This window comes from Bombus affinis, chromosome 9 (genome assembly GCF_024516045.1).
Source record: "Bombus affinis isolate iyBomAffi1 chromosome 9, iyBomAffi1.2, whole genome shotgun sequence".
NCBI lineage: Eukaryota > Metazoa > Arthropoda > Insecta > Hymenoptera > Apidae > Bombus > Bombus affinis.
The window spans coordinates 2,470,135-2,496,992 of NC_066352.1; the positions used below are offsets into that span (position 1 = coordinate 2,470,135).

At 34.0% G+C, this 26,858-nt stretch overlaps 1 protein-coding gene and 2 long non-coding RNA genes across 6 annotated transcripts in view; 1 reads left to right on the forward strand and 2 right to left on the reverse strand.

Annotated features, from left to right (window-relative positions):
* Positions 1-26,858, forward strand: part of LOC126920061 (EH domain-binding protein 1) — a 49,904-nt gene that overhangs the window by 12,726 nt on the left and 10,320 nt on the right. For 2 of the 4 annotated variants that reach the window (XM_050729959.1, XM_050729958.1), the window contains exons 2-4: positions 2,051-2,301; positions 7,299-7,477; positions 8,775-8,863. In XM_050729959.1, the coding sequence (XP_050585916.1) occupies positions 2,150-2,301; positions 7,299-7,477; positions 8,775-8,863 (420 nt within the window). In that variant the 5' untranslated portion in view covers positions 2,051-2,149. Of the gene's footprint in view, positions 1-2,050; positions 2,302-7,298; positions 7,478-8,774; positions 8,864-20,812; positions 20,867-26,858 lie in introns of those variants that run through there. The other 2 variants (XM_050729960.1, XM_050729961.1) reach the window with 2 other exon arrangements.
* Positions 15,787-16,681, reverse strand: LOC126920081 (uncharacterized). The gene is made up of 2 exons (XR_007711883.1): positions 16,442-16,681; positions 15,787-16,192 (listed from the first exon to the last, which is right to left on the reverse strand). It is a non-coding gene; the product is annotated as an uncharacterized LOC126920081 (long non-coding RNA).
* On the reverse strand, positions 17,959-19,377 carry LOC126920078 (uncharacterized). Its single transcript, XR_007711880.1, has 3 exons — positions 18,882-19,377; positions 18,578-18,812; positions 17,959-18,495 (listed from the first exon to the last, which is right to left on the reverse strand). It is a non-coding gene; the product is annotated as an uncharacterized LOC126920078 (long non-coding RNA).

A 26,858-nucleotide genomic window follows, 5' to 3' on the forward strand; every position in this document is an offset into this window, starting at 1 on the left:
CCTAGCTCGAACGTTGATTTGCTATTGACGATGATCGCCGATTATCACTAGCTATAACTGCCGGAGGACCGATTTGAAACAAAGGATCGGTATCAGTCGCAAGAAAAGAGTTAGAGTCCGAAAAAATTCACCGTTGCTGTTTGAGATCGTTCTGCGATCAGAATACCATCAATACTGCCGCTGCCTAAAATCGTTCATTCATCAGCATTCATTCGCAACTAGGTTTTATTCGAAATATAAATCAAATCAATCATCTGTACGTATTCATCTTTTTGTAACATCAAGTTTCATTTAATATCATGGGTTGTAAGTTTAGCAAAATGTTCTTGTTGAATAACAAGGTTGCTATTCAAATTTGATAAAATCCTCGCACAGATCTCCGGACCCTTTTCGGGACAGAAGACTCCAATCTATATAGTCCACTACGTAAACTAAATATCTTGAATGAATATTTTTAAGCATAGGGTTAACAGATTGGAGCAAATGTGTGGGAGTATGAAACGTTGTCCACCCATTATATAGTTCATCGACAGTATTTAATTACAAAAAGCTTTCTTCCAAACTGGACACTTTGACGAATGGCGCGGTGAAAATAATAAATAAAATTTATAGTCGAGACTTGAACTCAAAGCTGTTCACGACGCTGTGTCACAGTATGGACTCGCAACATCAGCATCTTCTTCTCTATGCGGAAGCAAGGTGGCTATCGAAACGAAAGGTTCTTTCATGTTCTTTCGAACTGAGAGAAGAAGTAAAACAGTTTCGGAGAGAACAAAATTCCGCATTAATAAAAGCTTGCATATTGCATTTCAACGAACTTGATATTTTTCTTCAAGCATTTTGTACAAATATTTTTACACTGAGAAATAAAACGGATGCGTTCAAGAAGAAACTGGCTCCTTGGAATAGTCGTGTACAAGAAGAAGATATAGGAGTGTTTTCACCGTTGCGAAATCTTTCGACAGCTGTTAGGCATCAGCCGGAAATTCATATTTGATATAATAATAAGCGAGCATTTAGGACCGTTCAAAATTTTGACTATTATTATCCTGGAAATGAGGATACTCATAAAGGAAGTAATGGATTAGCAAACCTTTCATGGGATATATTTATGCGAGAAAATTTTCTCAGCTTATAAAAACGAAAGAAAGAGACAGAATGGATGTCGATGCAGTATTTTGTTTTTCGGAACAGCACTCGAGTTGCGGTTATCAAATATTCTTGCAAAGAAGCAACAGGAACTTTCGCATTAGTTCCGCTTAAATCAAATATTATTTTCTAAAAATTTCAATCCTATTATGTTCAATTTTAATTTTTAATTCTTTTATTAGTAGCTTTTTTACTGATCGATTTCTAATTATTGCAGGAAATTTTCATTAAATATAATGCTTTGTAATACTTATTTAAATATAATGTTTAAGAACAAATAAACAAAGCACTATTATAAAATTACTGTTATATAAAAGTTATTACAATAAGAAGCTAAAAAATTTTAAATAAAGAATTTAAGATAGAAGTTATTACATATGTTGTACTATAAATAAAGTTTTTATTTCTGCTCTGTAATAATTACCCCTGAAACAATTCTCCTATCTTCACCGGTTCGCATATACGAAAAGGTTGAAAAGCACCGATTTATATCACGTTGGCAGTTATGTATCTTTCGTAGACATATATATAAAAAGTGAATTTTTTTGCGATTACTCATCATTTGTATGAATTTTCCTGATAATTATTCGCCATGTATTTATTTTCAACTCATGGCTATTTTCCGTTATTCTTCGGAGTGCGTTTTTCGCAATTCGTGGGCATTTTTATGCGTTTATGACATTATTAAAACAAAATCTTAAACGCAATTATATTATTTTTTATTCTCTTATTTTATCTCGCAGAATCACCGATTGAATATTATCATTATATCTACTGTATGAAACATTTTCTTTCAAAGAGCACCACAGTTCATATCTAGAAGTTTCGAATAAGAAACAAGATTGTGGTTTATCAACGCGAAAAAAAGTATTGTTATATTTTCCTTTATGATTCATTACAGAGTTCTCGTGCAAGGGTTCAAGGACAGACTATTGCCATCTCGTCCATATAAGGATAAAAGAAGATTTGATAGATTATAAAATATAAACAAAAATTTAAGATGGGCGAAAGGCGAGGTACAAAGGCATTAGAATTTTGGTGTCGGCGAATAACTGAGGGTTATCCTGATGTAAACGTGCAGAATATGACAACTTCTTGGAGAGATGGCCTCGCTTTTTGTGCAATGATTCATCACTTCCGACCTGATCTCATGTAAGTAAAACCATAATTTATTAGCGTGAATGGTACATTCTAAGGGCTTATTAATAGTCCGATATACTACGATACATTTTTACGATATTATAATCATTTAGCCATTTGCGTTTGATAGCGTATAATTTCCATGATTTATTATTTTAATATTTATGATTTTAACCGATATAATAGCATTGTTTAATACACTTTATAATTTATAATTTTTCATAGTACGGTATCGTTTAAAACACAACATTCTGCGACATGCAGATCAGATTTACTTTTATACAATCACATCTCTTTTCATCTTTTTTTTTTTTTTTTTTTTTTATTAACGGACTGTAGAATCCGTCTTCTCTTGGACCTAATACATATACACGGATTTTTTCTTCCATTTGTCTCATCTAGTTTATATTATAGATTTAACCTTTTTATGTAAGTAAGTAAGTATGGACAATGTTGTGAAATGTTACAATAAGTAATATGTTTATAACAATATTTTGAATACGACGAATTAATTGTAATTTCGATTTTTTCAAAATAAATAATTCTTATTTTCTATTTCTTTTACATCTATTACATCTGATACATAGATATTATAGAAAAGTTAAAGCGATGTAATAAGCAACATAAAGATGTAAAAACTGTCGTGTTTAGTGATTGTTCGAGTTGGCGTAAGCCAGTCTGAATATCGCACGTGTTTCCCACGGTATATGAGCGTGAAACCAGAATTCTGCATAATTAACAAGCCGCTCTCGAACTTCTACACAAATTTAACCATATTTAAACTTTATCATATCGCTTCATAATTTCTGACTTTTTCTAAAACATGCATACAATATATATTTCGGTATTTACTTTTAGTTTGTTCTTTTATTTTCTGAGAAAAATTTGTACTTTACCTTGCCTACCGTGAGCGGTCATTTTGACCGCTCGACAAAATATTTTAGTTATTCTTAAAATAGATGCAATCAGTACAAAGAAAAGACTATCTCAAGGTCAAATGACAAACAAAATCAATAATAACAGATAATAACAGCTGTTACACCCGTAATCTTGTCATAAAACATAATCCATCCCTCGATCAAGATAGCCACCAACTGTCAAGATATATCAACTCAGGCCTATAATAATCCTAAGGAACCGCCACAAAATTAGCATTTTTTACAGTCCATTGTTATAAACATTTTAAAGATCGAGAAGTTTCTTAGGGTTATTGTTCGTTGCGATAAAACAAGCGAAAAGCGGGTTTTTCTCAACTCCACCCTCAAGTAGCCGTTGGTGGAGAACGGCCAATATTCATTAATATTTTCGTATAAATATCGCCGTCACAGACCATATTCTTAATTGCCATCGTCCTTTCGACCAGAATACATCTCAGTTTGTTAATCAATCAGTCGACATCTAAACTTGTTATCTCTAAAACTCAGACAGAAAGCATCTCAGAGCGTTTCGTGTAAAGTTGTTATAAAAGGAAAAGTAAAGCTTATCAAATTTGACAATAATTTCGTATTCCGTACATGGTATTATTCTGTGATAAATATTTACCCTAGAAATGTCAAGACTTTAAAAAAAAAGTATAAAAAAAAAAATAACGGACATAGAAGAAGACTGCTCAGTGTGCGATGAACAAGAAACTTCAGCAATTGAAAACGGCATGGAAACACATGAAAAGCTATTTACAACCGAATCAGAGTTGAATATTATAAGTAAGCGTTTACGTAAGGGCAAAAAAGAAAGAAATTATCGTTGATAGCAGAGATTGAGATTGGGCCCGATGAAACAGTTTTCGAAAGAAACAGATGCAAGTACCAAACCTATCACGATATCAGTTCATAATATTTTTAGGAATATGCTAAACGGCAAATAATGAAAGAACAAGTAAAGACGGTATTTTATCTTATCATTGATCACCGTACATGGGATCATATAATAAAATGTACGGAAGAAGAAGCATCTATAGTATTGGGGACTAAGATGGAGCTAGATACAACAAAACTAGATGTATTTATTGCTCTGCTATGTGCTCGCGGTGCATTTTAGGCAAAAAATTTAGATGTCTCATATTTGTGGAATACAATTTGGAGACCTGCATTTTTTTCAAAAACAATGAGCAGGAATGACTTTGCTGAAATTATGAGGTTTACACGATTTGATAAGAAGAGCGAAAGAGGCCAACGTTTACGAATCAATAAATTTACAATGGTATCTATTGTATGAAGCCAATTTGCAGAGAATTCACAAAATTGTTATAAACCTGGTGCATACATTACTTTTATATAAAAAATCGCGGGAAAAAAACCATGCAATAAAACTATCAACAAGTTCAGATTCATTACTACGAAAAACTTGTTAAGTAAAAAATTGTAAAGATCACAAAATTACGAAAATTTGTTTAAGATGCTGGGAATATTTATGCGGCAAATGTACATTTGATAATAAGGTAATTTGTAAAAAATGCAGCGAAATTGAATAGGATATATCTCTATATGAATAAAAGTGTAATTCTATTTAAGTCTATAATTGAAATTAAACAAAAGTAAAGGAGTTTTGGACGAAATTTTATGAAAGTTCATTATTTTATATACATTTAGTTATAAATTAACCATTATCTAAGTTAAATCATAAAAACTATTACTTTAATTATCGGTCATTTTGACCGCACACGGTAGGAATAGGTATACACGAAGTGCCGGTAGGTTTAGTGTTAAGAAAAGACGGGGACAATATCTTTGAACGTATGCGACCACTTCTTCGTTCACCGCATTAATGAGAAATAGAAATTTATTTCTAAAACCTTTGATATCCATTGCATTCTATATATCTTAAACTACTTTGCTACGTAGCTTTTACTCTTATTGAGATTCTAGTTTTTGTATTCCCGCTTCATAAAACGGTACCTTCTAAGATGGCGTCCAGCGTGAATATAACCTCGGACACACTTTCATGGAAACGTGGCCGTAAAATTTATGGGGTATGGAATGGAAAGTGACGAAATTGTGTCACATCGTTTGAAACTTGAAAAGATATGCTTACGCTGAGTGCCACCTTACCTTAGCTTAGGACTTAGCTGCACGTTTCATTGCAGAAACTGGGCTCCTTAATAAGGGTAAAAATTACGTAGCAAAGTAATTTAATACGCGTAGAATGCAATGGACGTAAAAGGATTTGAAAATATATTTCTGCCTGTTTTTAGTAGCCAATCAGATTTTACTTTTTGGATACACCTCGCACATATACAGACATACATCTTCCTTTCTCAGGTACTTGCCGGACAGCACTATAAAATACGGACGGAGATCTATCATTTTATCGATATAATTATTTCTCTACCTGCATATTAGATTTCCTTGGTCTTAAATCTATCTCATCGACGATTAAGTATTTATTATATCCTATCTGAATTTTACAATTTTAGCTCCATTGAGCGTATATTAAGGAATTTCGGTTCAATTTCGAACAACAATCAAAATAGATTTACTCGCATAATCTTATTTTCAGTGTACCACGCGTTCTAACAATAAACAAAACCGAGTTTTGTCATTACTATTTAAAGTTTATGGACTTCCGAAATTATTTGTAGAATTTTGTAGAATTATTTAATACGATATAACTTACACGATAACACTTATCTTTTTAGAAAGTTATTCGTAGCATTTTGTATTTAACTTCTTTTAAACGTCAAATACAATTTCGAAGATATTCGCATAATATAACAATTTTCCACTTTTTTAAAGAAGACATTTCCATTCTTAGATTCGTTTCATCGACAATGAGAAATGCACTTACGTAACATTGGATCTACTTAATATACATTTCTGCAACGTTACAAATTTTAATGAATTTCCGAGATATCGTACTTCCCTTATTAGTAAGTTACATCTCCGTGAAAGGTTTTAATCAATTAACAATTTTAGTTAGTACAGCTTTGAAAAATGCTTCGATTGTATAGGTCTTTTCTATTAGTATATGTAACTATTGCAATTGTTTGTTGTTGCCTTTTGCTATTTTGCTGTTGTAAGAGTGATTGAATTTTTGTATCAATGGAGTGTATTTGGAGCACCGTAACTAACTGGACGTGAGCTTGTTTACACCGTAAATGTCTATGGAATCGAGCGACAAAGGAAGTTTAGAATGCACATGACGATCCGGTTATATACGATATGGTTGATAGCAAGACATGTGTCAGGGGTGTATGATCTATCTAGTATTTAGTGCTCAATAATATAAAGATACATTATGTATAAGTTTGGTTTCCCTTTTTCAATACTTATTAGCTTTTTGAACATATTATTACAATTATTCACTACTATTCGTAGTATACTGTATACTGTATAGTATACTGTAGTGCTATACAGGGTGTAACGGAACATGTAGGAGCCATTTCTCGAGCTGATTGTACATTTAAAAATAATGGAAAAAGTTCATATAAACGTGTGCTCAGTCTTTGTATATGAGATATAATGAATTTATTGTGTACGCACCACTTGTTGCAAAAGGTTAAAATGCTAAAGTTCAAAATAGAATAACCATTTCAACAAATTCAGGAAAGATCAGCAACCATTTAAGTGCAACTGAATCCATGACAAGACGTCTATAGGCTTGACTTGACATGCAATTGAAATGCTTGAAATGGTCATCTTCAGCAGCTTCTATAAAGGCAATCAGATAATGTACAATCAAAACAGAAAATTCGTTATATCTCATAAAATAAGGCAGACAGAGCATACGTTTGTATGAAGTTTTTTCGTTGTTTTTAGGTTTAATTAACTTCCGAAGTAGGGCCCATGTGTTCTATAATATCCTGTGTATGAAATAATACCCAAAATATATGTATTTATCATAAGCTTTTTTATTACTTGACCATTTTCATAGATATTTTATTTGTTAGTACTTAATTATTAACACTGAGATTATAAAGTACTGAAATTGCGCTACGATAATGTTGCTGAACTTACAATAGCGATGTGCTGGAATAATCAATAAAAATAATCTATTCTTTATATTGGTTGCAGTGATTTTGACAGTTTAGACAAGAACGATATATATGGGAACAATGAACTGGCTTTTAGAATTGCAGAGCAACATCTTGGAATACCAGCACTTTTGGATGCAGAAGATATGGCTTCCTGTGCTGTACCTGATCGTTTATCAATCCTTACTTATCTTTCACAGTTCTATCAAACTTTTAATGGTAAGTACGTACAAACAACAACACATATATACAATCACAGTTGTACAAAATGAGATATCTATACCAGCCTATCTAAATACTTGACTCGGTTGCACTGGGGAAGCAAACCTATTTGGTTTCAAGGGAGGTTTTTTAATAATTCCATCGTAGACAGAATGTTTAACTGTCCACAAGTTACAAATTTGTGATATTTTCTTAGTTAACGGTAAGTCCAGTATAGACGATAGAGACAAACGTTTACGTTAAAAATTAGTTCAAGTATATTTTGTTCTCATCAACGTCATTGTTAAATATTTACAACCTTGACATTTATAAATAAGTACTTTGGAAGCAGTATATTTTTTACATAATAACTAGAATATTTTTCGGAAAAAGACGGATTCTACTAATTCTTTGAAATAAAATAATAATTAAAAAAGATGATTATTCTTTTTGCAGTCGATAACATGGATGACAATTCGTTTATAAAGTGAACGCTAAAACACTAGCTGATACAAAATGTAACTATACAGGTTGTTCGGCTATAGCTTTAAAAAAGTTAAAGAGATGATTCTTAAAGGCAAAATAATACGAAAATCAAGGATAAAAAATTGTGTTTTCGGCTTTGTTTGTAATTATCGCCAATTAAAAATCAGCTGAAATATCCCAGTGTGCGGGCAAACCTCCTTACGTGAGCGAAAGTAGGGCAGTTCCAAGCAGCGGGGAACACAGTGGTCCTCAAATCAAATGAAAAACAGGACAATAACAGTGCGTTTCTGGACTTTGTATAAACATTGTTAACACGTGCTGTTGTTTACTAATTATTTATGTAGGCAAAGGATTAGAAAATACGTTACTTTCTCTCTCAGAAATGCCAGAGGGTAGTCCTCGATATTTAACGATATATCGTTATGAATTTCTATGAGTAAGCAGGTTTAATGTTATATGTGCGATTTTTTTTTTTATAAAACGCATTTTTTATAAATCGTACAGGATCGTTTACTTTTTCTTTGAGTTGTATGAAGCAAGCTGGCATCCATTTTTCGTTCCATTTGAGAACCACTGTGTTCCCCGCTGCTTGAACTGCCCTACTTTCGTTCGCGTAAGGTTTGCTCGCACACAGATATTTCAGCCGATTTTTAATTTATGATAATAAAAAACAAAGCCGAAAACGCAATTTTTTATTCTTGATTTTCATATTATTTTCAAGAATCGCACCTTAAACCTTTTTACACTTACAGTCGAACGCTCTGTATACATACATACTTATGTATATCAACGCGTGTATAGTTAAATGTTCTTTTTTTGAACGTTGTAGGTTCATCTCCAGCACGAATTCCAGCGAGTAGAACGACTGAAACCGTAGAGGAAAGAATCACACAAGTGTCTGAATCTCCGAAAGAAAAGGTACAGAAGCCTTTGTTGTACGAAACGTAGAAAATTATTGGATATTTTTTAAATTAATTCCGATTAGATTAGACGTTTAGCTGTAGGTTTACGAACTCATTTTTTTTATATGTACAGTAATGAAGTACATTCGGAATTACTTTTACTAATGAATATACAAATATAGGGCATTTGTTATGAGTATTATAGAACAAACTAATATATCAATTTTATCGACACGAAAATACTTTATTTAGGAAAAGGAAGATAGGTTTACATTTATAAAAATGACTGGAAATCTCATGAAAATTTTAAAACCTATCTCTGCTCTCTGTTTATGTTCTGCTGTGTAAAATAGTTTCGTATGTTATATGCAATATAATTATATGTAAAGTTCATTGCTAAAGAATTTCGCGAGCACTTGAAATGACATTTAAACGTTTGTCTTATATCTTTTTTAAGTTAAGTATTATTTTATTACTCATGTTGTTAATTTAATAAATATTGATATTTCGTATTTAATTCTCAGTTTATTCGTATTAAGTTTAATTTATATTTTTAAAACATTACACACATATTCGAAATTGTCTTAACACTTGACGGTTTTATACAGGAGCAAAAAATTTCATTATCGTATGCACGTTTCAAAATCTTATAACTGTAGTAAATCTTTTACTTATAACATTTTAACGAACAAATGTTAAGCAGTGGAACTCAAGTGCTACTCAAATAGTAGAACTTTATGATTTTGGTTTAACGCGTATGGTGTGTTACGCAACCAGCGCATCAGGGTTCGCCGAAAGTCGTACGTCTACAAAAAATGTTTGTCGCAACTTTGTTTAACGTCGATAAACGGTCATCGCGTTATCGCGGTACTACGTACGTACATTCATAAAGAAACACTAGAACGCCCTTAAGGATTCAGAAGCGGGGTGCATCTTCACGGTCGTAATTAGTGCGATTAAGTGTTTTACTCTTACGTGTGCCATTTATGAATTTACAATTGTGAATCGTATGCTTAAATAGATTTGACTTTATGTAATTTTATGTTATTTTATGGAACGTTATGTGACTTTATGTGATCAAATTTGTGTTTGAAAATGTGCGTTTATTTGTAGTATTTAAATACCTTATGACTCTGGATTTTCTATACTTTTTGTCATTATATAAAGTTATGTCCATGAGACTGAATACTGCAACGGATTTTACGGATCAACAAATTATGAGAGATTCTTCGCTGTATGGAGTTACAAACATCTGACATCAAGATCATCGTGGATCCATTCGAATCGTGGACGAACACAAGAATAATCAACCGGAGAAGGAAGCATTAATTTGGGAGAAGCAGCGAATGGTACAGATGAATATCAGTTTGATCATAACGAATTTAATCTCTATTCTGACTTAAAGGGAGAAATATTATGAGAAATAAAACTATAATGCAAATAGATAAAGAGAGAGAGAGAGAGAAAGAAACATGATGAAGCACAAATTAAAATTGCTTCACAGTGAAGATGATCTTATACAGAAAAACGCCCCTTCAAGCGCCAGTTGGGAATATGCGAATTTAACAACAAGTATCAACGGTATTACTGATCTATCGAAACGATTTTACGAAAATTCTGATTCATTCAAGGCATTAGAGAAACAAGTTCACCTCCTGAGTGAATGTACAATTAAGATAAAAATTCGATAAAAAATTAATCGAATATTCAAAGCTAAAAGGGAGAACAACGACAGAAGAATTATCAAGGAAATTGAAAAATATGTTTTATCAATGGGAAAGCAAATCTGCACTGAAAAAGACATTCGACTCGATACAAACGATATACAGAAATCTAAATGGGAGCAAATCCAATGGGAAGCAACATTAATCACGACAATTGTACATATAAAGAAACTACTGATTAATCTCATAGGAAGATTAAATTGTAATTAAAAGTATTTAGACAAAAGAACGAATGTAACGTTGTGATGAAACGTTCGGTGATTACAATCAGGAAAAAATTATTTTGTAGTACCGCATCCCTGTAACCTCAGAAGACAAAGCAATCGATTATAGGATCAGATAAACTTACAAACCGAAGTACGGGTATAAAGCAATAATTCGAGAATAAACTCTTGAATTTAAATGATAAATCGATGAATCGATGAATTAACTGATAAATTCTTGAATTATCTAGAATAATCACAGAATAAACAACTTCTGATCCTTTTGTTCAAACACTACGGTCATAACTACATTTATCTGGAAGTTATTTTTTTAAGTTTGTTACTAAATAGAAGATTAAAGAAAGCTCAAAGATGGTCTTTGGAAAGTTCTATTCTAATGATTATTTTTTCTACAATAATAATTATATTTTTTTGTTATTTTGTCATCATCTGTCACTCAACCGAGTTAAGCGAAATTATGCATTTAAATGTTACTGTTGTCTCGAAGAGTGCAATTATACAATAGAATTTTCATTATCTGAATACCTACTATCCGAACATTCTGTTATCCAAATGTATCTGCTACCCATATCAGATAATAATCTGAATATAGAATTTCTCCTGGTTTAAGTAAATCTCCTGGTTAAGTAAAAAGTTATTGCTCATAGCGCTAAAATTTTGAAAAGCAATAATTTAGTCTTTTTTCACACAACTCTTCGTTAATTAATTTAATCAGTTTAATACTAACATCATCGTCACAAATATGAGAGTGTAGAAAGATAATGTCACTCAGTGTTAAAATGGCTAGTGTCAGCCCTGCCGAACGCTAGTCAGATAAAGGTGCTTATTATCCTACCTACATGCGACGTGGTGTATGCGACGTGGTGTATGCGACATGACGTCGTATCATCAATCATATGTGCGAATTTCCTGCGTATTAATTAAAATGATATCGGGCTCCTTATTGTCACCCGAAACTATGAATTAGCGAATTCGTCAGCTGAAACTATAACATTCTCGATTCTTGATTCTTAGAATTCGTGGTTTAAACTCGCGGCTATCGGCTTTGCCTTTAGGCTTATCGACCGATGCCTTTTGAGAAACCTCGATGCTTGTCGTTACCTTTATAAGACACGTAACGCTAACAAATATTTACCGAAGTTGAGGAAATTTATAAACAGGAAACTCAATAATACCATTATATTATTATACTATTATATCAGAAATCGCTGCTATGTTACATAGAATAGCCGATCGTGGAAAATACAATAACGATACAGAGTAACTTTAATCACATGAAAACGAAAGTCAAACAAATTTTAAATGCCATACACAGACATCAAACCTTTCCGAAGTTGATGTAGGGTGTATCGGCTGAAGGAGATCATTATCTAAAAATCTCCTTTCTTCTTCACGACATGAAAAATGTTTATGGCACAATTTTTTAAATTCCGTTATCAATAAAGCAGGAGACACATATCATCCTAGGAGACACATATTTTCGTAAGATTCCTTTCATTGTTTTTTTTAAAGATCATTGGTATTTTTTATCCGGGAAACGCGCATTTTTTTCTATTGTATCTTATAGCGGATGAAAAATGCATTTGAATATGACTAAATCATGACCTTGAAAACTAAAAATGTGATGATCTTGCAAAACAATGCTAAGATAGTATGTAAACTTACTGCTTATGTTATAACTGTCTAAAGTGATATCCGTCGGCAGCTACAAATTTTCTTACACGAATAAGTATTGTTTTTGATGGAATGTGGGCACAAGTACTAATTATGTAATTCACCATGTTCTCTGTTCTCTCTCTGGTTCATAAAGTTTACAGAAGAAATCTTGATTTCCAAATATATAGGAATTCTATAAGTTCGCGCAATAAAATTTTAGGTATCGTTATTTACTGTTTGACCTTTTTGGGGCTATTTTTACTGGGGACTATAAATTAAAAATTCTCAAATCGTTGAATTGGACATAATGCGACTGCTGCCATTGAACAGTTGGTCAATAACTTCGCCAGACCTGGATACATTAGATTTTTTCTTTGGGGAAAACTAAAGGAAGAAATTTACCAACAGCAACTTACTACTCCAAAGAACATGATGAATCGCATAATTAATGCTTGCGCTGCTACTCTACCAGAAACAATAGAGTGCATTACAATCTGTAATTGTTCGTGTTAGAAAGTATCACTGCCGATGAACGTCAGTTTTGGACATTTATAACATAAGCAATAAATGTACATATCACTCTAGCATAGCCTGAGAAGTTCCAGGTCATGATGCAGGCATAACAGACATACTTAAAGTATATTTTTGGTGAAGTTGTCGAATAGTTAACGCTTCACTGATTTCTATGCCTTAAAAATATCTTGTCAAGGTCATTATCCTGAATAATTTTTTCATATAGGGTGATCGATTTTAGTTTTCCAGTTATCCATAAAAGTATGTTTGGTATCATATGTCTGCATATTTTCTTTCTATGTTTTATAAAGTTAATATTATAAAAAAATAAATAATATTTTATAAAATTGCCCAAATCATATATATGTTGGTGTCATCGCATCATTATCGATATTCTTATAATAACACTTCAAATTTGTATATTTCTTAAAAATAATACATCAATTCACTTACAAATTCATTTACACTGCCACCACTTCAATAGCCTCTTTAACCCTATATACTGCTATTCATTTGAAATCCAAGGGCTGGAATATTTGTTATTTTTTTCATCCTTATGTATATCATTATGGCATACTTTTGTATATAACTTGAAAGCTAAAACCGACCACCACCCCATTATATATGCTAGAAGTTCAGAATGATGTTGAGGTGTAAGTGTTGTCCGTAATAATTGTAGCTGCTGACTGTAGATGCCGCTAATGGGGTAACTGTTGTTTTTCTTCCACTTTTGATACGTAGAAGAAAAATCGGTACTCCATTCGCCGGGATTCGAACCCGGGTCCCGAACGTTCGTAACCTAAGGCGCTGACCACTGCTTTTTTTTTTTTTTTAACTTTGTTTATTAATTCCAGGATTTTTACATATTTGTTTTTACATGGTTTTTTTCCAGAATAAACGCTGAGTTCTAATTGTAGGGTGGTACAGGCAAAAGTACCGATACGCGCCGGTACGACGTAGCCATGCATTATTACATTTTTTTTTTTTTTTTTACGCCTATTATAGTAATTTAAATTTAAGCCGCTGTTGCGCTGAGCTTATGTGCGATGTTTTAATTTATGTCCTGAAAGCCTGGACGCAAAAACAGGACAGTTCGCTAGCCTATTAGGGGTGGGATGGGAGGGGATGGACTGGGAGGGGAGGGGAGGGGTGTTCTGTGGGATTAGTATAGTATTTGTATATCTATTTACATATTTACATATTTACATTTAATTCAGTGGGCGTTGCCGTTTTGTGGTTCTTTATCTTGTTGTTTTTTGTTATGGGTTCCTTATCCACCAATATTTTTTTGTGTTTTTTCTGTGTTTGTCTTCTGTATCCTTTTGGGGGAGGGCCATGTTGTATCTCCACCTAGTGTCTGCAGTACGGCCATCTAGGTTTTCCTCGTATTGAATAGATTTCATTCCTATTTTCCTTTGCATATGATAAATTATGGGTATGTTGTTTTGGTCTTGGAGATAGTTTCTTTCGTCTAGGTATAGAAAGGCTTCGGGGGGGATGTAGCCTGTTAACAGAGTGTTTTTGAAGTATGCGTCGTTTGGGTATAAGCAGCCGAAGATTAGGCTGTTTTCTCTGATCTTCGCGGCTTGCGAGAAGTGATTTCTTGTTAGTTTCAGGATGTGACAGTCGATGCGGTGGATGTTGGCTAAGTCATATATTTTTTTGTTTTTTACGTATTTTCTGTATCCGCTGTGTTCTGATCTGTAAATGCTCAGGCAAGCTCTGATGCATTTTCTTTCAAATATGCGAATTTTTTCCATTACTGACGCTGGTATGTTGTACCATATTGGACAGCCGTAGGTTATAATGGGTCTTATTAACGTTTGGTAGCACATGATTTTTACTTTGCTATCGAGAAGTCTGGAATAAAACAGCCTTTTTGTATTCCAAAAAGCTTTGCTGACTTTGGAGAGTTGGATTTCGATGTGTTGCTTGTAGTTTAGTTTTTCATCTATGTTTATTCCTAGATATTTTACGCAATTTTTGTGTGGTATGAGATTCTCTTCGTTTGCTTTTTCTTTTAGGCGGAATTTCCTGACTTGTTCCCTTTCTGCTGGGCCGATTTTGCTTGTCATGGGTCTGAATAGAATGGTTTCGCATTTGCTTGCGTTAATTTTTAGTTTCCATGTATGATAGTAATCGCTGATTTTGTTAAAGAGTTCTTGCAGTTCTGTTCTTATCGTTTTGGTTTTGCGGCCTGTTACGTAGATGATTAGGTCGTCCGCGAAGGCTATGGAGCGTTTATGTGTGGATGTGTTGAGGTTAAAGAGGTTTAGTAAGTCGTTATTGTAGATGCTGAAGAGTAGCGGGGAATTTACTGTTCCTTGTTGCAGACCGTTCTCTATGGAGAATTCTTTGCTTGAAGTGTGCGAGCCGTCGGTCATTATGAAAGTTTTGTTTGTTATCATCTCCCAGACTATTTTGATTAGGTATTCAGGGAAACGCTGACCACTGCGCTGCCGTCGTCCGACACTAGTTAGTGTCGAGTGGTGGTATTTGCTGTTGAGTGCCGCCACAAAGTTGTCCTTAATAACATATTTAAATGGCATCGAATTTGGTGAGGTGGTAACTATTCGGTAACTTGACTTTCGGTATTTTTCCATCCGCTATAAGATGCAATGGAACAAAATCTACGCTTCCAGATAAAAAGTATCAATGGTTTTGAAAAAATGTTAATGACCCGATAAATAAATTTGTCTTTTAGGGCATTCCTTCATTGGAACCATTTAAATTGTGCCGTAAATATTTTTCAAGTCCTGAGAAACAAAGGAGATATTTAGGCGGCGACGTCTTTCAGCTGTATATTACTTTATTATCTTAAATTTCTATTTATACTTTTATTTATTACAATAATAATAATTCATTTTTTTACATACATAGTTTATACATCATTATTAAAAAGATTATGTATATTTAGGTATATTTAGGTAAAGTGTTTCTCTAGAAAGTCGTTAATTGCAATTTATGCAATTTACGCAATTGGAATTTTGATGCTTGCATATGTGGTGTTGCCACTGTTTATTACCATTCGGTTCATTGTTGCGTACGAATGTAAATCATTTAAATGCAAAAAGTCCTTCATATTTTTACACATGATACATGTATATGCAGCTTTAATCTTATTCTTATTCAGTGTTGTTTCTAATTATAGAAGAGTAAGTTGACGTCAACGACTAAATAATCGTTGCTGATATGAGCACGGTGACTTTACCGTCTCATTAACGCAATCTGTAGTACAATACATTATTAATATATTCCGATTTAGGAAATAGCTAAACGATCGAACATGTAGATTGAATAATGTCCATTTCGACTGCATTCACATTTTACGAACGATAATTAATGTTAAGAGATCATCAAGAACTGAACATTGTTCATACAATATATAATTAATAGCGATTTATTATAAGTTTGAACGAATCCAGAAATAATTTCAAGTAAATTTCTGTCAGACTTATCAAGACTATAGCAGGTTACCTTTAAATCCTCATTTTAGATCGTTTTCATAGACAGAATTTCACTGACGCCATGTTCGCCGACAATGTTTATTTACCGACACGTTGAAATCACCGACGATCATTTCACGAATCTACAAATTCCGTGATGTTCGTTGTTTCCGAGATGGTTCTTTATAAAGCTTAAAGTATTGTTTGTACAGAAAAAATTTTCACTTCAAGCCTGCATGCAGACTAACGATATGAGTTAATATGAGCGATCTTAATTTGATTGAATATTTAATTTAATATGATTTGAATATGAGTGATTTTAATTTTTTTAACCTTAGATCTGAATGTAAACGCTGCGGTATGAATGATTAGCCCGCTTACCTCCGTGTTATTGAAAATACCTTGTCGGCAAACCCAAAGTCATTCTGCAAATTTGTCAATTCGTACTGATTTAACTAACCTATCTTTCCATGTATGAATTGCCAAGATGAATTGCAACTATTGGCTTTGACTAAGCTATCGTAGATTCTTTTGTCTAATTTTTTGAATCAGTGTATTCTATTCCTTGTTGATTTTCACAATATCATGATATTTCAATGAGCTCCATCGAGCTCCATTTAACTGACTCGATGATCAGTATAGGCAGTGTTTCTCCTCCTCTTGCTTTAGTCAGAAATCTATTAGCGCTAAAATCTTTCTATTAAAATGAAGGTTCAGCTTAATTACTTCTATACTTAAATCACTTAAATCACGCGAGAAAACTAGGTTTATCATCTTCAGACCAATATCCATAATTAATAAATTTTATATATTCGCTAAGGTTTTTGAGAAAATTGTCTCCATTAAATTAACATCGATCATCAAGAATCACATATCTATTCAACAGCTTATCAGGTCTGTAAGTATGAAACCGGAATTTGCTTATAGATGGCCCTAGCTGATAATGTAGTTATCACTAAACTGCGTCATTGATGCCAAAAGTCTTTGTTGACATCTCACAAGCATTTTCGACTCAGAACAATACAAGTTTCATACAACAGCATAGTTTGTAATAGTGTTGAACATGTCGAATTTTGTGCCTGGAAACTACGATTTGCGGACAGCATTGATTTTCTGTTACCATTTGAAGAAAACTGCTGCAGAATCGCATCGAATGCTTGTCGAAGCTTACGGTGAGCATGCTCTTGGTAAATCACAGTACTTTGAGTGGTTTAAAAAATTCAGAAGTGGCAATTTTGACGTGAGGAACGAAGAACGTGGAAGACCACCGAAAAAGTTTCAAGACAGCGAATTGCAAGCATTGTTGGATGAGGATGACGCTCAAACGCAACAACAACTCGCTGATCAATTAAACGTGACACGAGAAGCCGTCTCCATACGTTTGAAAGCCATGAGAAAGATCCAGAAGGTGGAAAAAAGGGTTCCACATGAACTGAATGAAAGACAGCAGGAAAACCGAAAAACCACTTGCGAAATACTGCTCGCCAGATACAAAAGAAAATCATTTCTCCACCGAATTGTGACTGGCGATGAAAAGTATATATTTTGAGAATCCTAAGCGTAAAAGATCATGGGTAGCTACAGGCGAACCACCGACATCGACTACAAGACCAAATCGCTATGGATGGAAGACAATGCTCTGTGTTTGGTGGGATCAGAAGGGTGTGATCTATTATGAGCTGTTAAAACCTGGCGAAACCGTTAATACCGAGGGCTACCGATAACAAATGATGGATTTGAATCAAGCTTTGCGTGAAAAACGACCAGAATATCAAAAAAGGCAACACAAAGTAATTTTGCTTCATGATAATGCACCATCACATACAGCAAAACCGGTCAAGGAAACGATTGAAGCGTTCAGTTGGGAAATACTTTCGCACGCGGCTTACTCACCAGATTTGGTTCCGTCCGATTATTATTTATTTGCATCGATGGGACACGCACTTTCTGACTAGCACTTCACTTCTTACGAAAATGTACGAAAATGGCTCGATAAGTGGTTTGCCTCAAAAGAGCGACAGTTTTTTTAGCGTGGCATCCACCAATTGCCAGGCAGGTGGCATGTATAGCTAGCGATGGGCAATACTTCGAATAAAATATTTTTAATCATTTTCATACAATAAACGTGTATTTTCTATACAAAAATTCCGTTTTCATATTTACATACCTGGTATGTTTATTCCGGACAAGTCCACGGTTACCAACCTCAACATTTCCAGTGGTTATACAATGCATACATATCGAACAGTAAACAACGTGTAAATTTGGTGTACATTGACTTCAGGAATACGTTCCTCAGGGCTCTTTTAGGCCCTCATTTAACCCCATTATTATTCATAATCTTCATTATTGATTATCTTAAATTGTTTATGACGATAAGAGGTTTCTCAGATACCGCAGTACTGCAACCGAATCTTAATATTTATAACAAATCTTGTGTACCTTAATATACTCAAATATTGAAAAATTACCATATGCTGGCGCATTGTGTCGTACCAGCGATATAATAAACAATACAATTCTCCGTCCTGAGAGACGCCATCCTGTCATCGGTCAACAGTGACCGATTTGCGTTTATTATAATGGTTAGTTATCATACACTAAACATATTACAAATATCACCATTGATGCAAACTAATTACTTGGTTTTATCTTCAGATTTTGTAAGGAGTTGAGAAACCCTCTAAACGCTGAAAAAAATTCTGTACAATTGTTAGGTTAGACCACATGTAAAGCACATGCTAGCGTTATATGGTTCCTGCATCAAAACGTTAAATTAAATTAAATATGTTCAGCTTATTAAAAGATCACGACTTAGATTCCTACGTTCTGTGTTACGTTCTTTAGGTTACCACCTTATTCACAGCTGTGGTTACAACTACCACACTGTTTGTATTCCATAGACACCTACAATTGACACTCAAGGACCGCAGAAAGTTGGCTGACATCTTAATTCTTTTCAAAATTATGAATTATATTTTCAAAATTATGACTACTACTTAGTAGTCTGTTCCTCGCTACATCAACTGGTCAATCTGCTTTACACAATACATCTGTTTTCCATATTGAAATTTTTAATAATGATATTAGATTTGAGATGAAGATATAGTTGTGGGTGATAGTGCCACTACTGGTGTAAAGGCCGAGATAGGTTCTGCTGCTGGTGTAGATATCGCTGCTGGAGGGGGGGGGGGGGAGCTGCTGCTTTTCTTCTTAATTAGATGCCGTGGAAAGAAAAATCGGACTACGATCGCCGGGATTTGAACCCGGGTACCGAACGTTCGTAACCTAAGACGCTAACCACTGCACTGCCGTCATGCGACACTAGTTGGTGTCGAGTGCCGCCATAGATTTATCGATCCGATCACCAGAATATGCAGTTATGCGAATAATATCGCTGACAGAGTTGATCTTATTTCTGGATCAATCAATAAACGTAAATGAGCGATTATGAAATTGATCTACCCTTAGTTCTTTAGCCTAGTACATCGTGTGAGAGACGTGGTACGTCGATCGGGCCAAACATAAACAGCACGTGTGAGGGACATGGTACATCGATGTTATCGATTCATTATTTACTTCGAGATAATAAATCTTTCTTGTTCAATGATTAATTGGTACTAAATATTTATCAAACGTCTTGCAAAACAAAATTAGTTCTATCTTATACATGCATTTACATATCAAAAAATATGTGCAATTTGTACAACTTCGAAGGCTCAACCGAACAGTGAAATGGCTCGACGTATGACTGACCTCGTTGCTGTTTATGACACGTGTTAATAGAACTTAAATCGTAAGGCAAAGGGTTAAACATTACTGTGCAGTTTTCTCCCCTTCTTTATATGCTTTGTAACACAGGGCTCTGGAACTCTAGGTTCTGTTAACTAAATAAATAATATAAAATAAAGATGCAATTTTAATGACAATTATTTCGAGAAACAACGTTCGACATTTCAAGATGATCACATTCTACATCTTTATCTACGTATTCATTTTCGCGCATAAATAGACAAAGATATATAATAATTTTCGGTAAAAGATCATGTCGGCGAAATGATAAAAGTGGAACGATCGTCGGTGACTTCGAGTCGTCGGAGTATCGGTGAACTTGGTGTAGATGAAATGGTATCGATGAAATTATTGCCGATGATTTAGAGGTAACCCTATATAAACCAACTATACATACAGAATAGGACTAAATGAGGATTCGCAACTTCCAGGGTAGATAGTACTTGCCAAATGATGTAAAAAAGTTCGAATAAATATGGGTCGAAAAATTAACAGTGAAGTGAAAATTAGTAACGTAAATACATTCATCAAGTTTGAGTTTACAGATGAAATTTTTTATTATGCCATGAATACGTTTTTACTTGCCTTACTATATATTTTTATTCTCCAGGAGGAAAGCTTGGACTTAATGGGACAATATAAACCTGAAATATTCTGCTAGAAGGTAATTTTGTTTCGTCGTTTATCGTTATGCATGTGTTTATTTTCTTCTCTAGATAGATATTTTCAAATCCTTACATTTCTTTGCATGAAAGCAATTTATATTATACAATTTCTATATTTGAGACTAAAGTTCTTGGAGGATTTGAGATTGTAATAACATTCTTACTCACCTGCTATCTTTTTAATTAAGATTTATAAAACGGTAATAGATACTTCGATTCTAGAAAATAATATCACCTCAACGTCCTTCATTTTCTGTCTCGCAAAGATGGGCTCTTTTTATTATAACTAAATGTCCATTTATTTCTCATTCGAGCGGCTGACGGAATATAAATAATTGCATCTTATAACGGATGTCCACTACTACTTCATTTTGTTTAAATTTTGATATTTGCGCTGACATTGAAATAGTCTCGGTTCTCTCTTCACTGTTAGAGGTTAGAGGCCATCCTTTTTATTGAGGTTATGTCGATCGTTGTCTCATACGCTTTGTGTTCTTATTCACGCATGACATTTAAGCAGCTGCCTACGAACCCCAAACTTTCTTCCTGCGTAGATGACGCCACTTCAAATAAGAGATGATTGGCGTTGTTCCACCTAGGAATGCAGCTATGATAACCGACCTAAAGCATTCGGCATTCGGCATTAGACTTTCTACACCAACTTTGCGTCGGCTTATTGTTTCCCAACGGTTGGTTCCCATCAATTTTGGCAAACAATAGCATATATATATACATAGTATATATATATACTTCCAAGGAACTTCAAAATGAAACTCAACTTGTGACAATCGAGTCAATGTATATATGTAGTCTTACTATTCTAATTAATCTATTCCAAACTTGCTAAATAAAACTGATCTACGAAATACAGCGAGTGTCTTTCACTTAATAACGATGTGCCGTATTAAATGCATATCACTTCAGAAACGATGTGTGACGGATGAGATATCATTTATACGCAAAAGATACAAATAAAAATATTGACAATTGAGGGATATTCACTATTTAATTTATACCAAATATATACTAATATTGACACGACTAATAATGTACAAAGGAAGTAAGAGGTCACGCAAAGCAATAATTCTGTACCATATTTTGAAAGCCGATCATCACGAAATTCTTGAACAAATTCGCAGTATTGAAGTATTGAAGTTGAGCTGTATAGACATTACGGAGAATATTAAATTTATTCGACTTACTACATTATAAATTTAATTTAATTACATTTTTCAAACCACAATAAAAGAAACCATATCTGAAATTTACTGGAGTATTGGATTTTGGAAAATTGATCGATAGTCGTTTTCCCACGTGAAACAAAATTCAATGTCCGACAATGGTCTAATGATGGAATTTTCTACAAAATCTATACAACAAAAGCCAATTATAAGAGGTTCGAAAAACTCGATAAGACAGTAAAATAGAATTATACAGGGTATCCTGGAGTTTAGTGTACAAATTTTACTAGTGTGTTCTATAGGTGAAAGTAAGAATAAAATGTCACGCAGTAAAAAGTCCAAAAATGCTTCATTAAAAACCTATAAAGAAAATATAAAACGTAAAGCTAAATATATATAAGTACTTATTTATTTATTTAATTATTATTATATACTTATTGTATATTTATGGATACAACCCCTATGGTTCAAAGAAGAAAAGAATTTACGATAATGAATAACGGATGTACAACAAAGAAAAAAAACGAAAATAAAAAAATATAAATAAGAAAAAAAATAGACGAAGAGAATTAAACTATAAGAACACGTTAAGAATTAAATAATTGTAACTGATCGCCTTAACTTATAGCAATAACCAGAGAAGAGATCAACTCGTTCGGAGATACTATTAGGTCATCCCATAAGTTCGTGCCGACTTTTATGTATACATTTCATGTGTCGACTTATAAACATACGGCGATAAGGGACCAATGCACTTGAAAAATGGGAAAAAGTTGTACAACGAGAGAGAGATTACATTTTTTCATGAAACTGAAAGGTATGTAAACAATCTTAACATATATAACCGCTCGAAAAACGGAACGAACTTATGGGATGACCTAATATTTGCATAGTTGCATATTGTGGTGACGAGGTCATGAAATCTGAGATCACGCGAGAAAAAGTCAACTCGCAAAGCTAGAGTATTGCAAGAGTAATTAGAGTAAAATTAGAGTAAAGAACGTATTGAAATTAATAAGTTGAAGTAACAGAGGACTGTCAATGTGATTATTAAAGATAATAAATGAAAAATTGGATCTTATTTTAGGGGAACAAAACTTATTGACTTTTCTATGTTCAATTTTATAGTTTTCGATGCGTAAAATCTGAAAGTCTAATTCTGAGTTGAAGAGTCCCATGCTTCGTCCAATGACATTGCACAGATAACATCTGATTGATCTGCACAGATGGGCAATCACATAACTTCCGCTTACTTTATTACAAAATGTACTGTCTTCGGATTTTCCCATTAGCGATGCCATTAAATCGATGTTGTTATGACGGGGAAAAACGCCACCAAAGTGTAATCGCTGTAAGAATCCACAGGCGATCAGTAAATTCATCGTCTTGGAAGAATTCTCTCGCCCTCATCCAATCTTTAACTGGCCGTCAATTGGATTCTATTTTCTGTGTATGCGTATCATCAGGAGCTGCGATTAAACTCAACAAAAACTAGTTTGTACTAACGTAACAATTTGTAGTAACATTACAACCTACTAGCCTAAACTAAAACCAATTTCGTTAACCTATAAATTACACGATATGATTGATTGTTTTACGTTGGTATCCTTCCGCAGCCAGTATAGCGATGAAGAAAGTACAAGTGAGAATACTCCGGCCACATTGGAAAAGCTATTACCTGTAGGCCTTGAATGGTGTCAGAGCGAAATTACGAACACGTGTAAAATACATTTGACTCAACCGCCACCCATGTGTAACTCCACCAACTCGACCCACTGGAGGAAGCATGAATTTCTGCCATTTGGCTTCTAAAAGCCAATAAAACTAGTCCCAGCAATCAGAAAAGCAGATAACACATAGGCAAGAAGCAACGAAGAACAAGCTGAAGAATTTTTCAACCACCTTTGCAACACATTTACACCACATAATATCAACAACAGCAACCTCAAATGTCATACGGACGAGGATGCGCAAACCACTAGTACCTCAACTGACAAGCACTACACCATACCTAAAACAACAGCACAAGAAATTAGAAACATAATCGAGAAGACAAAAAACAATAAAGCGCCAGGAATCGACCTAATCAATGGTAAAATCTTGAAAAACATTCCGCCAAAAGCGATAAGACTAATGACCATAATATTCAATGGAATACTAAGAATCCAATACTTTCCTAAACTATGGAAACTATTATAACACAGATCATAATGTTACCTAAATCAGGCAAGACCCGCACCAAACTGCATCTTACAGACCAATATCACTACTTTCTGTGTTTTCCAAAATACTAGAAAAAATAATATATGACCGCATAAAACCAATAATAGAGAAGGAAAAATTAATACCAGATCACCAATTTGGATTCAGAAACAAACACTCCATGATAGAGCAAATGTACAGGCTCATTAACGAAATAATACTAGCACTAGAAAACAAACAATACTGCACAGCCCTCTTTATGGACATAGAGAAAGCATTTGACAAAATAAACCACGAAAGCCTACTACAAACAATCAGGAAACAATTCCCGGAACAAATATACCAATTAATAAAATCTTACTTAAGCAGCAGAACCTTCGTAATAAAAATCAGGGACACATACTCTGAAGTTAAAGACATCAAGGCAGGGGTTTCGCAAGGAAGCGTCTTAGGACCAATACTATACACATTATACAGGGCCAACATACCAACAACTATCAATAGCAAAATACTGACATTCGCGGACAACACAGCTATACTATTCAGGTACACTAACCCAGAAACAGCAGTCAAATTACTACAAGAACATATCATAAAAATAGAAAAGTGGCTACAAGAAAAACAAATAAAAGCAAACCCCAATAAATGCAACCATATTACATTCACACTGCGAAAGCAGATACCACCAAACATCCTTCTGAACGGCACGCACATAACACAAACAAAGCAAGTCAAATACCTAGGACTCCACTTAGATACGCAACTCACATGGAAACAGCATACTAAATCAATAATAGACAAAATACAGACAACAAGGAGACAAATGCATTGGCTAACAAGTCGGAAATCCAAATTAAGCATAGAAAATAAATTAAAAATATACAAAACGATCATAAAATCAATCTGGACGTACGGAATACTACTATGGGGAACAGCAGCAATGAGCCATATAAACAAAATAGAGACAATACAAGCGAAAATTCTTAAAACGATAGTAAACGCCCCATGGTACGTTAAAAACGAAGACATACGTACATACCAGAGAATACCAACGGTCAAGGAAGAAATTAACAGATATGCGGAAAGATACAAAGAAAGAATAGCAACACACCCAAACCGGCTAGCTGCGGAAACGATCAACACCTCAAACATGGAAAAAAGACTGAAAAGGAAACACCCAGCAGACCTCACAAAGGATATAACTTAGCAAACGTGAGGATGGTACTCCGCTGGGGGTAGTCACCCACATGATAATCAAACAGTTAAAAAATTCATCCAAATGTCCAAATTGGACAAATTGAGAATGTAAAGAATTAAATAAAAAAATTTAGCTTCTACCAATACCCTATATAAAATAAAATGCCCTAAAAATGCTCAGTTTTACATATTCATAATTTTTTAACCACTAGTCGCCGCAACTCCAAACCTGCATTTTCGGATTTTACGCATCGAAAACTACAGGATTACGCATAAAAAAGTTAATAATTTTTGGTTCCCTAAAGCAAAGTTCAGCCAAAAAAAGAATATCAGCAACTTTTCTCCGGTCCTACAGTGTTAGCATATTCAATGTGCGGAGTGCGGAGTCATAGTCATAGTTTCGACTCTGGATTCAACAACTAAATGCACGTAATACAAATGACAGGAATTTACGTTTTCTTCTTTCGATAAGTTGAATATATTTGAACTGATAAAGAGATCATATGATGTAAGCATATTCCAAGTGAGGTATAAATAATGAATCATAGAGAGTATTCAGTGTAAAGGCGTTTCGGAAATCCTTAGAGAATTGAAAGATAAAACCAAGGGACCTGTTTGCCCTGTTGATATTAGTGGTATCCTTGGTGTAAGATAATCGCTCATCATAGACGACGCTCAGATCTCTCACACAATTTATCGTAGATAGCTGAAGATCATTAAGTACGTATGGATACAAAATTTTATTCTTATTACGCGACTTTCTCATCGCGTGGCAGTTTGGTATATATAAATACAGTTTGTTGCAAGTGGACCAATTAGAAAGCTTATCGATGCCATCTCGTAATTCAAGTGAGTCAGAGTGATAGGTAATTACCTATCCTCCTGAACAATTTAAGGTTGTCCGCAAATGGCGGAGATTTAGCCTCATAAATTAGATCAGGTAGGTCCTGATCAGGCAAGAACACAAGAATATTGGCGTATATACGTGTTTGTCGCAATTCAAATTTTGTTAAAACTTTTTAATGAAGCATTTATAGACCTTTTTCGTATGACAATACAAATGTGTGTATACAATAATATATATATATAGCTCATGTCGGGTTCACATTATGATTAGGGTTAGGAGCGTGTAACAAACCTTCATTTGGATTAGACATTGTTGTTGTGCAATAGAGAAGATATTTACTAGTACAAATATGATTATTAGTACAAGTGTGGATATTGCAGAATTGACAGATAACTGCGGTGATTAGACAATGGTCTTAGGTTCGATAACGAATCCGCAGTCAACGGGATAACAAATGTACTTTCTTCCAAAGTCGAAGTCGGACTCGATCTACTTGTCTATGGTACAAGTATTACTAAACTAACCCTTTGTTAAAACGTAAAATACTCACCGACCGTAAAGACG